This window comes from Mycteria americana, chromosome 14 (genome assembly GCF_035582795.1).
Source record: "Mycteria americana isolate JAX WOST 10 ecotype Jacksonville Zoo and Gardens chromosome 14, USCA_MyAme_1.0, whole genome shotgun sequence".
Taxonomy (NCBI): domain Eukaryota; kingdom Metazoa; phylum Chordata; class Aves; order Ciconiiformes; family Ciconiidae; genus Mycteria; species Mycteria americana.
This window is the reverse complement of record NC_134378.1, coordinates 9509244-9524546: the sequence shown is the minus strand read 5'-3', so window position 1 is coordinate 9524546 and position 15303 is coordinate 9509244. Positions and strand designations below refer to the sequence as shown.

General features: G+C 40.7%; 1 protein-coding gene across 7 annotated transcripts in view; it reads left to right on the top strand.

Annotated features, from left to right (window-relative positions):
- The window catches only part of RIPOR3 (RIPOR family member 3), a 55965-nt gene that overhangs the window by 33382 nt on the left and 7280 nt on the right, over positions 1 to 15303 (top strand). For all 7 annotated transcript variants that reach the window (XM_075516865.1, XM_075516860.1, XM_075516861.1 and 4 more), the window contains 8 exons: positions 125 to 188; positions 591 to 634; positions 1317 to 1442; positions 3740 to 3885; positions 11069 to 11198; positions 12220 to 12804; positions 13948 to 14087; positions 14950 to 15082. In XM_075516865.1, coding sequence (XP_075372980.1) covers positions 125 to 188; positions 591 to 634; positions 1317 to 1442; positions 3740 to 3885; positions 11069 to 11198; positions 12220 to 12804; positions 13948 to 14087; positions 14950 to 15082 — 1368 coding nt within the window. The remainder of the gene's footprint in view (positions 1 to 124; positions 189 to 590; positions 635 to 1316; positions 1443 to 3739; positions 3886 to 11068; positions 11199 to 12219; positions 12805 to 13947; positions 14088 to 14949; positions 15083 to 15303) is intronic.

Here is a 15303-nt window from a genome sequence, read left to right as displayed (position 1 = left end):
AAATGTTGGTGTGTGTCCTTTTAAAAAGAAAAGTCCAAAGTCCTTTAAAGAAAATGGCATGTATGGGGAGGTAGCTACTCTGCGCTTCTCTTCAGTCATAGTGACTGTTCAGTCTTTCTTCTAGGACATGTGCCTTATAGAAGGGGCGTTGGAGGTCCATTTGGGAGAGTTTCACTTGAAGATGAAAGGTATGTTCCTTTCTTATTTCCTTCAAGAGCCATCAGTTGATTTTGTGTTTCCTATGTAGCAATCTGATCCACTGAGAGTCCATCTATTCAATGTCAGTTGCTTCCACTGCCTTTCTGGATCGGACTCTGAACAGAATTTTGTCAAACTTCTGTTTGTTTCAACACTGTAAAACAGATCTGCAATGGTGTTTTATATTTGAGTACAAAAGCTGACAAGCTTTCTTTCCTCAGCTCAATTAAAGTTTGTTCTTCTAAGAGTGTTTTGGGCTGGTGGCATAGCTTCTGCACAGAGTTGAGCACAAGGGGGTGTTAGCCAGATAGTCACTTTATTTATTGCAAGCTGAGGCTTTGGGGGACGTTGTAAAACTCTACAAGTATTAGGAATTTTCCTTCTCTTTTCAGGGTTGGTGGGCTTTGCACGTCTCTGCCCGGGGGACCAGTATGAGGTGCAGTATACAGCAATTCATTTTGTCCTTTTTTTACTGCTGTGAGTTTGCAGTAGAGGAACAGGAGAGCAAGGGTACAACATGTAGAAGGCGAGCAGGAAACAGACTATGATAAAACCATGCACTGTTCTGATGAGAACAGTGCTTTGGCACATTCACTAGTTACTCTGCCCTCTGAGACTGAAGAGGGAATGATGTGATTCAAGTGTTATGGGAGGATTTAAAAGATGGCAGTGATTGTCTATCAAAACCAACCTGTTAGGTCTTTGTCTTCAAAGTTGCCCTGGAATCAAGTAACAGTTGCTGGCTGTTTCTTGGAAGTTTGCCCTTGGCATGCTTTGAATGCATCTTAGTATCTTACTGGGTTGCTCTCCTACTTCTAACAGTTCCAAATGAATTCCAGTGTGCCTTGTATTTCAGTACCGCTACACTTGCTATGCAACGTAGTTTTGCAGTTCTTCTAGAATGGGTGGGACGTCATTTGGCACTGAGTTAGGGTGTTTAAAACCTGCAACCTGAATTCCTGCTTCCAATCTTCTAGCTTTATCCAAGTTCCTAAATGTATAGTGGTCAAAGGAAGGGCTTTGCCTCTGCAGTACTGGAACAGTGTGAGGCCTATGGACTGAAGGGAACCTTCTGGGATATGTTGACCCAAGATGCTTTTTTTCTTCGTGGTTTCTAGGTGTTTGTGCGACTGGGGCGCCAAAAATGGAGGTTGAAAGGCAAGATTGAGACAGATGACAGCCAAACATGGGATGAGGAAGAAAAGATTTTTATACCCAATCTCCATGCGAAGTTTGAAATCAAGGTGTGGTATATAATGTTTGGATTGGAATCAGTGGGTTAACAGTTCTTCTGCCATACTATTTACCTGTTAGGCTACCAAATGTTTGTCAAAACTCTTAAGTAGTTTTCTTTTCTTAGCCATGTAAAAATGGCAGTTAAGCAATGTTCTGCCTATTGAACAGACATCTGCTTCTGTTTTTCCTTTGCTCCTGGCACTTGTAACTGTATTAGTGCATCTACTTTCCTGTGTTTTGTAGTTTGGTATATGTGGTTGGTTGTTTTTTTTTTTTTAAAAGTCCTAGATCAGTATCTGGGATTTTCTAGGGTGAAGTCTAGATGTGGAGACAAAAAGATGTGTATGTAGATACTACTTATATCACCCATGTGGAATATTAAGTACCTGGCGTTCTGTTATCTATAGAGAAAGAGAAATATGTGTATGGAAAACATATCATTGCATATGTGTATGTTTTGAATGTGTAGTTCAAATGTCCCTTTATCTGGGTACACTGCAGATTCTTTTGTCACTCCAGAGATGCTCTGTATCTGTGAAGAAGCAATGGCATTTATATGCTGGTACAAACTGTCTGTACTTTATTTAAAGTGCCTCGGAAGAGGTCATATCTTTAACGGTAAGGGACCAGTGCTAGTTGCCTGTGATACATAGATGACACGTTGTGGGTACTCCTTTGGGGAAGCTTGCAGTTTTCATAGACCTTTGTGCAGCTGCCATTGGTTCTGGCAATTACCTAGCAGGTGGAGTTAATCCTTAAACAGCATTTCCACTGTAGTCTGGCATCTTTTGTGCGCAGGACTCTGCAGCATGACTCCTTGTCAACCTAAAAGGAGCTGAGATCGAAGGCTGTGCTGGATCCTATTCTACTAGGAAACTGTGCCAGTACAGGGTTTCAAGTTTTGGCAGCTGTGTTAAAGCAGCTATTGCAATGTTCCCCTCCTATCTGGCAGCAAGAACCGGGTTACATAGGAGAAACTTTGGCATCTTGCCAGTACAGCCTTTGGAAATGTGCTTATAATGCATTTTTTTGCTGCCACTGCACAATGAAGATCAGGTGAGAGGCTAATTCAGATCCCTGTTTTCCCATAATAGTTGCAAAAACTTGTATTACTTTGTATGACAATGATAGTTTTACTCTTTGTCAGCTTATGAAAGTCTACTGACTAATGTTCTCCACACCCTCCTGCTCTTTCCAGTTTGTACTTAATAATCTTTGCCCAGTACAAATACATAGCAGATTTAAAAAAAAAAAATTTAAAAAATTGAGAAATGCCAAAGAGTGTTCCAAGAGGAGCCTAGCAACGTAACTTTTGCTAGCTCTTAAAGGAGATGTAGGCATGTAACTAATTCCCAAAGTGGACTTGGGCACTTGTGCTAAAATTCTGTGCTGAGTCTGATGCTTTATGTGCTTCTAGAACAATTTGATCTTCAATTGGAAGTATGTTTTTATAGCCAGTGTCTGATTAGATTTTCTTTTTTAAGTAGCTGAAGAAGCAAAGTGCCAGACCGGGAAAAACGCAGGCCTGTAACTGCGTTGATAACAAACTTGGGGCCACCTGTAGAGCTAGAGGAAAGGACTGACACTTACAAGTTCCCATTTTGGTCCACAGCTCAGCTCAGGACAGTTAGAAAGGTCACAGTGGATGCAGACAGTTGTGTTTCCAGATTCTTTAAGCAATTGAGAGCTGAAATAGTGTAGTGTAGGTAGGCTAATATATATCTCTAAATATATATATATAAATATATATCTCTAATATATATAATATATATATCTAGAGATATATATAGAGATATCTCTATATAGATATAGAGATATAGATATCTATATAGATATATATATCTCTATATAGATATAGAGATATATATCTCTATATAGAGATAGATATATATATCTAATATATATCTCTAAAATATATCTTTGACAGTGTTGTTCTAATATGTAGACAAGGTAGGCTCTGCACTATAAATGACAACTACTTGTATGTATACCAGAGCTAGAATTTCTAAATTTCAGACTAATTTTTCTTAAAATCATAGTCTACCAAATTCTGTTGTCAGAAGTCCTATATAGCTCTGTCTCTCCCCAACTCATAGGACTCCTTTTCTTTTTGCTAGCCATCTATGATGTATTCTTTGTGGGGATATTGGCTCACAACAGTTTAGGAGCCCAGAACTGAGTATCAAGGTTTTAAGTTTGTTGTGGGTGTCAGAGCAGATCTGAGCCTGGGGTGTTCTCCTTTCCATGCATATGACTTAGGAATGTCTGGTAAGATGAAAACGGGTATGTTTGTCTGTCCCTGCAGGTGACAGAGCTGCGAGGATTGGCCACTATTCTAGTTGGTGTCGTGACATGCGACAGCATAAACTTCTTTACAACCAAGCCTCAAGCAATCATTGTAGATATAACTGAACTGGGCACCATCAAGCTACAGCTGGAGGTCCTCTGGAAGTAAGTACAGCTTCAAATGAAAAAAGCTGGAGCTAAACATTTGAAATAAATTAAAGGCTCCGAAGTATGTCACTTAGTAGCATTCAACATCATAGTCCTCTTTCTATTTGCAGAGCAGGTGCAGATAGGTAGCAGCCACGTGCTTCCTCACAGCAATACCAGCTACTGTGCCTGATCTCTGACTCTGTGGGATGAGTCCTCAGGAAGGGGAGGGGGAAAGGGACAGAAGCTATTTCTATGACCCTTCAGTTCTTTGTATTGATGTTACCAGAGCCATGGCTGGCCACATGAACTGACTAGTAGGCTTTTACTTAGCTTACTAGTCTTCAGAATGAGCATTCAAGTCTAGCTCCAAGCAATGTATGTACATCTATAAAATATAAACAATAATCTTAAAGATGATGAAATGGAACTGAAAATAGCAGCTTCTAGGCACAATGAAAAAATATATAGTTGAAATTTTAGGACAATCACTATTACCAGGCCACAACTTGTTAAAAATGAAGCTTTCCCTAAGACTTAGCACCTTCATATTTGCACTGTGAATACCGTTATCGATATAAGGCCTGCTTGTGCACTACAGGGAAGCATGGTTACAGATGCACTTTTAAAATAGCTGAGTATTTTCATGGTGTCTGCCATTTGTTAAATTGTTTTATAATTTAAATCTGTAAATTGACTTTTTTTGTAGTGGATTACTGATGTTATTAAAAGCAAATTCTCACTTTTGTGGTTGCTGCACTGGAACTTCTTCCTCAGTCTAGACACACCACCATAGATTTTTGAGGTAGTACTGTTATTTCTGCTTTATGGGACTGTCAGTCCATACAGAGAGTCTTGTCTGCAACAAATCAAAACCGTTTAACCTGTTTCCATTTATTATTGTCCAGGGGTTAAATCTAGCCATCTTAGTGAAGCACCCAATTAAACAATGGGCAGTCTTCACTTGTATTTTTGCATATGGCTTACTGCAGTCCTCAGTTCTTCCCAACTCAACATGGCAAAGACGTATTTGAACACACCTCCATGGTAAGGACCTTCTTGAAAGGCCACTTTGTGATGACTTGTGGATCTAGGAAAAGCAGAAACTGAACAATATTTAGATCAGGAAGGGCCGGGGGCTATGCCTTGCAGGCCACGCTCACCTGTGACTCAGCCTTATACAACTCTTGTCTCTGGCCATGCTGGTTTCTTTTTTTCTTAAAAATTACCCAAAAATAAAAAAGCTCGTACATGTTGCATGTGTGGTCTGCCAAATGTGCCCAAAAGTTAAACAGATCTGTCAGTAAGAGAAATGTTTCCTTCCCCTTAGGGTAAAGTAACCAAATGTATTTTACAATCAGACTTGATTTTTCAGGTCTTAATACCCTGTTTCTACTTTTAATTACCTTTGGAAGCATAATTTGACTTAAACCTTATCACAGTCTTTTAACCCACCAACAGAAGAAATGCCAGAAAGGTTTTCTGTTGCAATTCCTGTTCAAGTGTTGATAAACAGTTTTCAGGTTGCATTTCTGGGGTTGGGGAAAGAAAAGCTTTATTGATCAAGGGGTAATGGTTTTAAACTAAAAGAGGGTAGATTTAGACTAGATATAAGGAAGAAATTTTTTACAGTGAGGATAGTGAAACACTGGCCCAGGTTGCTCAGAGAGGTGGTCGATGCCCCATCCCTGGAAACATTCAAGGTCAGGTTGTACGGGGCTCTGAGCAACCTGATCTAGTGGAAGATGTCCCTGCTCATTGCAGGGGGACTGGACTAGATGATCTTTAAAGGTCCCTCCCAACCCAAACTATTCTATGATCAACATACTATTTTCTGAATCTTTTGTGTATGCTGTGGTTCTTGAAATTTACTGTTGACTTGTACGTGCAATTGGGCTGAAAAATGAGTCTTGGCAACGCATCTGAAAATTATTTTCAAACACACACATTGGTCTAAGTTGGTAAGAAATAAACTCACACAGCAGAGTTTTGCCTGCACCTGTTGTTTATGACACTTTTTCCTCCTGAGATCTAACAATGGGCATCAGTATATGTTTTGTTTTGGGGAGGTGCTGCAGCTGCTCTGAGACTTTTGAGGCCTCTGCTTCTTATTTTAGAAGCTGACCCACTGATTAGTTGGGTAACAAAGCCTCATTCCAGCAGCCTGCTGTGATCTTGCATTATATACCCTATGAAACTTCCTCTTGCTCATGCCAAGTTACGTATGTATTCCCATTTGAATCTGAAAGCAGACACATTCATGGTAGAGTTATTGAAAACTGTGTGGAGTGAATGACACTCCTTTAAAATGATAGCCCTTTTACACGACGGCCAATTAAAATATTCTGTTGTTTTGACATTTGCATGTATTGGGGAAGGAAGAAGAGGGGCATAGGAGGATACATGGGCTCTCATACATCCCCAGCAAAGTCTGATGCCTTTATTTGTCATCTCTCACCCTGCAACAAACACACAACACCAAAACTTGCTTTGGGTGTAATCTGGATGTAAAATGATCAAAAGCTCTATACGCAGTTTCAGAGCAGAAAGGGTTGCAGACAGAACCCTCTGCTTGCAGAGACATTTTTCTTATAAGGGAAGTCCCTTTTTCCCTGACTTCAAGCCTAACATCTTAAGCTTCACTTGTGCAGTGAAGGAGACATACTTTATTGAACTGGTATAAAATCTGGTTTTTTTTCCTAATATGGGAAGTGCTGTGCCAAGAGATGGCACATTCGTAGTGGAGTCTGGAAGAAATCACTTCTACTCTCTTCTTGTTAACCCACACAAATGGCAGCTAACGGATAGATTCACTTAATTTACTTTTGCTGGATCTACTTGCTTGCCTTTCCTTGCTGTCAATAACTTGCATAAATAATTATGTACATAAGTTGTTCTTCCAAAAGGACTGTATGAGGAAAACCCCTTCCTATTCTGGGATATTACATAGTTTCTAAGATAATAGCCTAAATCTCCAAAGCAACTGATATTTCTGACTACATTTTCTAGAAAAATACAATTCAAATTATGTTGACCCTTGATTGTTGCAGTAGCTCACAGCTCAGAGTGCAGCTTTTGATTGGCAAGATGAGCACTTCTATGGCATTTGGGACAGCCATCACCCAGCTTTTAGAGTTGGCAACCACTGAGCTGGGTGGTGGTGACGCATTTTCTTTGGGAGTTAATCCCCACTTGGAATTTTTCAGTGTATGAGAAAACTCTGGCTGCGTGTCTCTGTTGTGTTTAAGTTTTGTGAAATGCGTTGGTATCCTACCAAGTGGATTCTCCAGAGCACTTCTGCACAGAACTGGCAGGCTCCTCCTCTTTGACAGCCTGTTTGCTGAAGTTGTTTACAGAAAAGAGAAGTTGTGTGGTGATAACTCAGGGTGTTTTTATTTTCAAAGATAGAGCATTCAAAATAACAGCTGCTTTTTTCTGTGATTTAAGAATAACTAAACAAATCCAGCTGATTTGCCCAAACTTCCCTGAGAGGCAAGCTTTCAATCTAGACCTGCTTTGTGAGAAATCCAAATGTAGATCACTCTTCCACTTCTAAATGTATATTTTCTTTAAATAGGCCACTAGTCTTCTGGCCTCTAACAAAAGTTCCTTCAACTCCTTTATAGATTATGCCATAAGGAGCGTGAATGAGCTTGGGTTTGTTGCAGAATGGCTTTGTTGGCCAGTTTGGCAGAAAACTTCAGGTTTTTTGCCAACCTAAACAGCAGTCTGAATTCTGTGTCTCACATGAAGGACAAAGAGAGAGCCTGTATTCTCTTTTCAGAACTTCAGTTAGCACCCCGTACTGGGATCTAAGGGTGCCATCCAGCCAGAACCACTCTTGTGACTTTTGCCTGCTTTGAGCATGTGCTAGCCTGGCTCACAAGGGTTTGTGGAGTGGGAGGAAAAAAAACCTTAAGGGAGAATAAAAAAGGAAAGTCTGTTTTCTTGGATACATACCTACTGACAGTCTTGCTCTTATAGACGAAAACTTCCTGAATAGGCAGTTACTCATGCAGGTATCTTTAGGCAGTAGTCCATCAATGCATCTCTGCTTTTGATGGAAGTGGTGTTTCATAGCTCAGTTGTGCTATAAGCTGTACTAACCTTGAAACTGGTGCTTGTTATGCTTTAATGGGTAGGAAAAACCTAACAACCATCACACTGTTAAAATTGCATGGGCATTTTCACCTGTGTTCCACAGGAGAAAAAAAAGAAATTTCATGATTAACAGCGAGTCCAATCCAGTTGACCGGAATTGGTGGGGTTTTTTTTATTAATGCAAGTCTGGATTCACAGGCTTAGTAGTGGGATTCAGACAGGTCTGTCCACCAAGAGCCCTTCTGGCCCAGTGGTATTTAATACAAGGAGCGACTGGACAGAAGGGGAGTGATTAGGGCACAGTCTTGGCAGTGGGAGAAAGGAATGCAGATCCTCTGGGGCTGAAGACGGAATTGAATTCAGCTCTTATATGCTCTGCCTGATTACTTATGTTCCTCTGAGAACATAAACCAGGAAGTGTCCTCCTTACACACCCAACAGAGAAATGCAGCAGGGTGAGGGAAATGATAGAAATCTCAAGTATTTCATCCCTCCACAGGTTTGGTGGTTATGACAAAATAATATCTCACTGGGAATCCATGTGCAGTGCTGGCAAGGCTGAGGTACCTCAATGTGTGCGGATGCAAAGCTTCTGATGTTGTGGGAGGCTCAATCTAGGAAACATGAGCTCTGATTAATTGTAAACCCCTTCAAGGTCAGGTTGGGCATGAGAGTTTTGGTCCTGAACACTGAAGTCCTGCAACAGTGCTAAGGCAAGCTAAAGGAGAGTTATGTGCTGCATTTACATTGGCCTTAACAATGATGGCGTTGTAATGTCGTGCATTTAATGCCAATATTGTAATTAGTCATAACCAAAGGCCAACATGTTTGGCAATATAGAAATAGTATGGGGACATCAAAGATGATCAGGCATGTGGGGCCACTTTCATTTTCTTAATGGAATTTTTCAGTCTTGAAAAGGTGTTGATGGATAATACTGTATAGGCATATAATAGATGCTCACTGTGGGGAATGTGGAAAGGAAATTATTAGCCACCACTTCTCTCAGTACAGCCACAGAGATCCCCTCATGTCAAAGTACTTGTTCCACAATTTAAAGTTAAATAATTAAATTTCTGCATACTTTTGACCTACGTAGAGATTTTGTGTCAATGATTTCAGGAAGTGACTAGATAAACTAAGGAAAAGCGTGTGACAACTGAAGGCAATAGTCTGGTTGCGAAGTCTGGTGTATGACAGATATAAGCTACGGATTGCCTCAAATTTGAGTATGTGTCTGAGGAAAGCCTACTATATTTGACTTATTTCCTGTGCTTTTCCCCTGGATATCCCCTACTGGCTTCTGTCAATGTCAAGCTGCTGGGAGAGATGGATTTGCAGATCCGTCCCAGTATGATCTGTTTGCTGTACAAATGTGGAACAAGACGATGGAACGTGCCCGAAGACCTTATAACCAAGAGATAATAGATGCTTTAGAGCAGACTTCGTTCTTTCCTTCACCCTTTGCTTTGCGCTCTCAACTGGTTATCTTGCAGTAACAGGGAACATGTGCTTGTTGGGAGGGCAGCTGAATAGCTGTGTTTTGCTAGAGGGTTTTAGTAATTGTCAAAGGGGCAAAGCAGATTTAGCTTGGTTTTCCTGTCCCTTTCCTCCAAAGTGTCATTTTGCATTAAGGTATTGCTATATTAAAAGCTAAACATGAAAAATCTGAGGAATGGATCCCTGTGACTCTTCTTAAGAAATTCCATGGATGGGAGTAATTTACTCCCATCAGTAAACATCGCAGGCTTTAGCTAAAAGGCTCTTACTGTCAGAAACCCGATTTATTTTCTGCATAGTGAGACAATGCAGATGGTTGTTAATGTGACTCCATGGAACTGGCCTGTTTGATGAAGCCCAGCTGGGTGACACTGGTTAATTTAGCCAATTAACCTGTATTAGGCGAGCTCACAGAGCGTTACCTCCATGCTGAGGAAGACAGTGGTGTGTTGCACTGCAGGATGCTGTGGAGAATTGTCCCTGTGCAACATGAGAAGCTGGAGAGAATTGGAGCTCTGCTTTTCAATTTTTGCTAGAGAGGAGAAGTTCATTTCCCTGTAATTGGTTAGTCCTCGTTATCATTTGGATCTTTTCAGAATTCTAGTGGTTCTATATTGTACAGCTAAATGCAGCTGACTTTATTCTACTGTTTGGTCATTATATTCATATCTCTGAGATTACAGATTTGTTATAAACAATTCATTTTTTTCAAAATGCCAGCATGTAAGTGGAAAAACAAACCTTCTTTTGGTACCCCAAGGCATATCAGTAGGGAACAAAAGAAACATGTAGAAAAAACAAACGTGCTTTACTTAACTTTAAATATGTTTTCCCTCTCCTGATTAGCTGAGTTGCATTTTGGGAGACAGTTCATCCAAGTTTCCTTAGACTGCTTTGCAAAGGAGTTGGGAAATTAATGGCTGTGATGTAGTAGGTAATTGGGAAGTCTTTAGAGCAGGACTTGTCAAACTCTTGTAGACCATAGCCAGGATCCTCTGGGGCTATAACTGGACTCATCCATGACTGTATGAACCACATAACTTGCTGTATGCCACTGCACAAGCTTTCTCTGCCAGCCAAAGGAGTTGTTTATTAATATTTGAAGGATAATGAAGGGGTTTTTTAGTGGCTTTTCCAGGTGGTGCATGCTCTGCATGAGGGAAACTAATGACAGTTTTCCTTTATTACATGTGTTATATTTCCTTCCTATCTGGTATGGTGTACGTCTCGCTCTCTGTCCAGTGGCTGTCAGCAAGCAGCCTATATGTACTCGCCAGCACTGGTGTCTGTAGGACACTGCGGAAGGACAGAGAGCACTTCAGACTTTTGGCTTGTTGGACTCTTCTTCCAAAGACTGTGGCACAGGGCTCTGTCTAAAGGGTTTTGAGAATTCTGTGTAAAATACACAACCTTTTTGCTTACCTCTTTCTCTGCTGGTGCAATCAAAGATATTCGTCAGAGAGGCAGTCTCTCTTTCCTTTTGTTCCCTGTGTTGTTTACTAAATGTCACAGTTCAAATCCCAGCAGCTGTTCCTGCTGCTATACATTTCTGTGCTTTCTGGTATTACTGACACTTAGGCCTTTGTGTCTTCTGCTACAGCCCCTTTGACACAGAGAACCTGTTTTTGTCACCTGGAACCACTGCCAAGTTTTCTGTGGGTAGCAGGAAGAGCTCGTTATACAACTGGACCCCACCAAATACTCCCAGCTTCAGAGAGAAATACTACCTGGTGAGTATGCTGAGGAAAGCAAAATGCAAAGCACAGACCCAGGACTTGATTTTTGGATTAGATTAGGCTATTGAAGAACACACTCAGAAATGTGAAAATGTAGCACTCCAGGGCCTTTGCAGTTTATTTTGGAGCTACATTATATTTTTCTTCGAACCCCTATTCTTTTGAGTTCCATTTTAGATTTTGTAAAAGGGAAAAAAAAAAACCAACCCTGCCAAATATACCTCTTGGCAGCCAGAATGGTATGGGTGTGGGCATCTGCTCTAGTAGTCTATGGCAAGAATCAAACTAGGAACCAGTCTGTCTCAGTAGCCGTGGAGCAGAATGGCATCTTGGAGGTGCTATGTGAAACAAGCCTTCCTCTTCCTCAACCCCACTTTTTGCCAAGTGTAGCCCAGAGGAATAGAAAACCCTGTCCTCTTTCTCATGCATTCCAGAGGGCTTTATTTTAATGGTTGTTTTAAATGATCCTGTTAAATCTGCCATACATCTCAAATACTAACATCGTATATATGTTTCCCTAACATCATGTCTAAGTCAGGTTTGGCATTGCCTCACCAAGGCAGCAGAATATGCAGTTGTCTTCAGAAAGGTTTATTATTTATTTGTACAGGGTAAACATACCCTGTACAAATACCCTGGACTCTTCAAAATGAACATTTCCTCTAACCAGTACATTCACATCCTGTCCTGAGCTGATGTGACACGAAAGTTGCTTGGCAAGGTTCTTTTTCCAGAAATCATTTTTTAGCTGTCTTGGTAATTTTCATCTGAAAGATCTAAAGCACAGTTACTGCTGCTCCACTTAGTTCATCCAGTAGGCTCTTAGTACCTCGTTTCAATAGCTTCTTTTGTCCAGTCTATGCTGGCCTGGCTCCCTTGTGCAGAAGAGCCCTGTGGTTTTGATCAGTTTGGGTGCATATGTTTCCAAGAACAGGAAACCATAGTTCTCTATCTTAGGCGGTATCTCATGCTTTTCAGTTGTATATGTGCTCACTTATGAATCTATTTGCTGCAGTCTGTTTTGCAACAAAGGCAGAACCAAGGGGATGTAAGTGATGAAGCTCAGCCTCCCAGCATATTGAGCTACTTGGCTGCCTGTGATTTTGATGTACATGGGAGGAGCAAGCCTCACAATCCTGCAGAGACAGGCGAGGCAGACTCATTCAGCTCTGAGGATCAGAAGGGGACAGAATCCAGAAATACAACTCCAGCTCTAGACCATAGGACGTTGCCATTGGTGATTAGTCAAGAGACTTGTGCAGAAGAGCGACAGCATCCTCTTCCAAATCACACAACTCTAGATATCCTGAAGAAGACTCCCTGTGTGGATGGATTTCCAAATAACCCATCTAGTTTTCTGAATCGTCACAAAGGTAGTAGAGACTCTTTCAACCAGACCAGAAATCACTCTCTGACAGAGCAAGAAGACATTAGCCAGAAAAGCTTGAATGCTGCAAACGCCCTAAAACTAGATGGACGTACAAAGTCAATTGATAAGACTCTCCAAGAAGTGTTAAATTTGCTGAAAGTACATGATGTGGGGCAAGCCCAGCTGGAAAAATTGGAATACCAGGTTTCATCTCTGAGGGATAAACTAAAGGTATGGTAGTGTTTTACTCCTGGTAGATGGTGTAGCTTCCACTGTTACTCCTAAAACTGTAGAAGTTTCATGACCCTGTGGTGGATCGATTTAATGATGTATCGATGGCATGTTCCCAAACAGTAAGTTTGGCCACCAGAGGTCAGGCACTACTCAGAAAAGGCAGCCTTGACAGCTGACTACACAGGAGCACTACGTTGCACAGCATCTCTCAGAGACAGCCGTCAAATGCTGTGCACAGATTGATAATCTGGACAAAGAAATTATGAAACTGCATGCAGTCAAAGTGGAAACTAGTCTGGGCTAAGCAGAATCTGAACTGTATGTCAGAGCTTCTGCATTTTGGTTTGCTTCTAATTTTTTTTGATGTTTTTCAGATTTAGTATACTTTGAGATGACTGCATCAGTTCATCAAACGTAATGTTTCTCCAGGATCACCTAGCTTTTGCAGGCAGTTCACTCTGTCATTTCTTTATTTAGAGGAAAGGTCCTGGAGAAGAACTTTCTGCAAGCAGTGGGTTATTTTGCAAATTTGGTCACGTTGTAGTACATGGGGTCAGTGTGCAGACTTGGGAGATAAAATACTGTAAGACTTCATCTAAGGTCTGGAACAATAAATGACGTTAACAAAACTGCACTGACTTCCTATTCCAGTGCGACCACTTTAAAAATAGAAATTAAAAAAAACAAACCGAATGCTCTCAAAGCAGGCTTGCCAAGGGGGAGAAAGTTAGTGGCCCCGTGAAATCCACGACTGATATTGAAGTTCTTGGATACTGTGCTGGAATGCAACAGACCTCTAAGATTGCTACTTCTAGATCTGAAACAGGGAATAAGTGAAAATTGCACTAATGGCAGAAGATGCTGAGAAAACCAGCTTTCATTCCAACCTTAACAGGCATGGAAATCCAAAGAGGAATACAGACAGATTAAAATATTGAAGCATATTTTGAATTTAATTAGCAATATTATTTTGGGAATCAGAGTGCTGTACCAAGAGCTAACTTTCCTGATGTGTTAAGAATGAAATCAGAAAAGCAAATTGATTTGTTATTAAGAGTGATTTGAAAAACAGCAAAGAACTCATGGAAAATGGATTGATAAATACAAATAACAATATTTTTCCTTCCATTCCATCAACAGCTAAAGACACTTCATCACAAACATTCATCTATGGAAAGTTTAATGGTGGAGACAGTACTGGAAAGCTTTGACTTTTTAAATGCTGACTGTAGTGCTGATGAGCTTTCATTATTTGGAAGCATAAGAACAGCCAGTGTCAGGTATGTATCTGCAGCCCTTCATTATACGGGACAAGGGAAAGGGGTAAGGAGGGCTGATCCCAGGAACACTTACTGATACACTATACTTGGCTAAGTAACGATTGTGCAGAGCTGCTATTGGTATGACCATCCAGGATAGAAACCAATCTCTTTTGAATAGTTGGAGATTCGTAATTCAGAATACCTACCAGATTGAAATGGCAGGAAACTTAAACTGAACTTATGGAAAACATTGTAGAATGATACCCGCACGATATGATGGAAGGCCTACCATGTAGGAGTGCTAGAGACAGACTGCAGGAAACAGGCTTATCAGGATGATGCTGAACAGTTCTGTGCTAGCAAGGGAGAGAGCTACGAGTAACTCGCAGAGCTCTTCTACCTATTCTTTCTTTTGAATTCAGTTTTGCATTTTGCAAGTTGCGAAGCACTGAAACTTACGTTTCTAGAGCTACGAGCCTGATCCTGGGAGACTTGCTACACTCCTAGTATCATCGAGTTGGGAGAACACCAAGGGATTTGTCTGTTATATGTGCTGCTTTTGCAGTTCACCCACTGCAAATGAGCCAGCAACTCAATTCACATCATCTGAAAGCATCTTTTACTAGTATTGATTCTCCAAAATGGGATTTTGTGGGATCAACTGATCTGGTATTACTGTCCTGGAATGAGTTTTAGAAATAAAGTCCTCATGTTTTTAAGAAGTGTTATAAATGCAATAAAAAATGCTGTTATCTGTTAAATGCCACCTGGTTTGTACTTCTGCAACTTGCTTGAAGGCAACTATTGAGACTGCACATCTTCATATTCATTTGGTGATGAGTGTGTTAACTTTTTTTTTTCTCCCCCCTCATCTCAACAGCACATACAATGACAACACGCTTCAGTCCCTCAGCTGTGACACGAGAACAGAAACAAGAGATGTAACTACTGGTGATGACAACTTAGACACACTTTTGATAACTCATCTGAAGCTGTGCAAAGGTCTTTTGCAGGTAAGGAATAGCCTATGGGTTTCCAGGGCACTGGTTGTAATTGTTGATTCTGATTATGGACAAAAGTGAATATGTAGCTGGTTCTTTTATAAAAGCAGAAAGATTCAGAATAGAAATTGAGTCCAAAAAATGCAGTGTATACATGTGTATGCACAGAACATGTCATACAAAATGCTGCTGCTTTTTTTCAGCCTCTGGGTTTTGTTGAAGCTCTAAGGTAA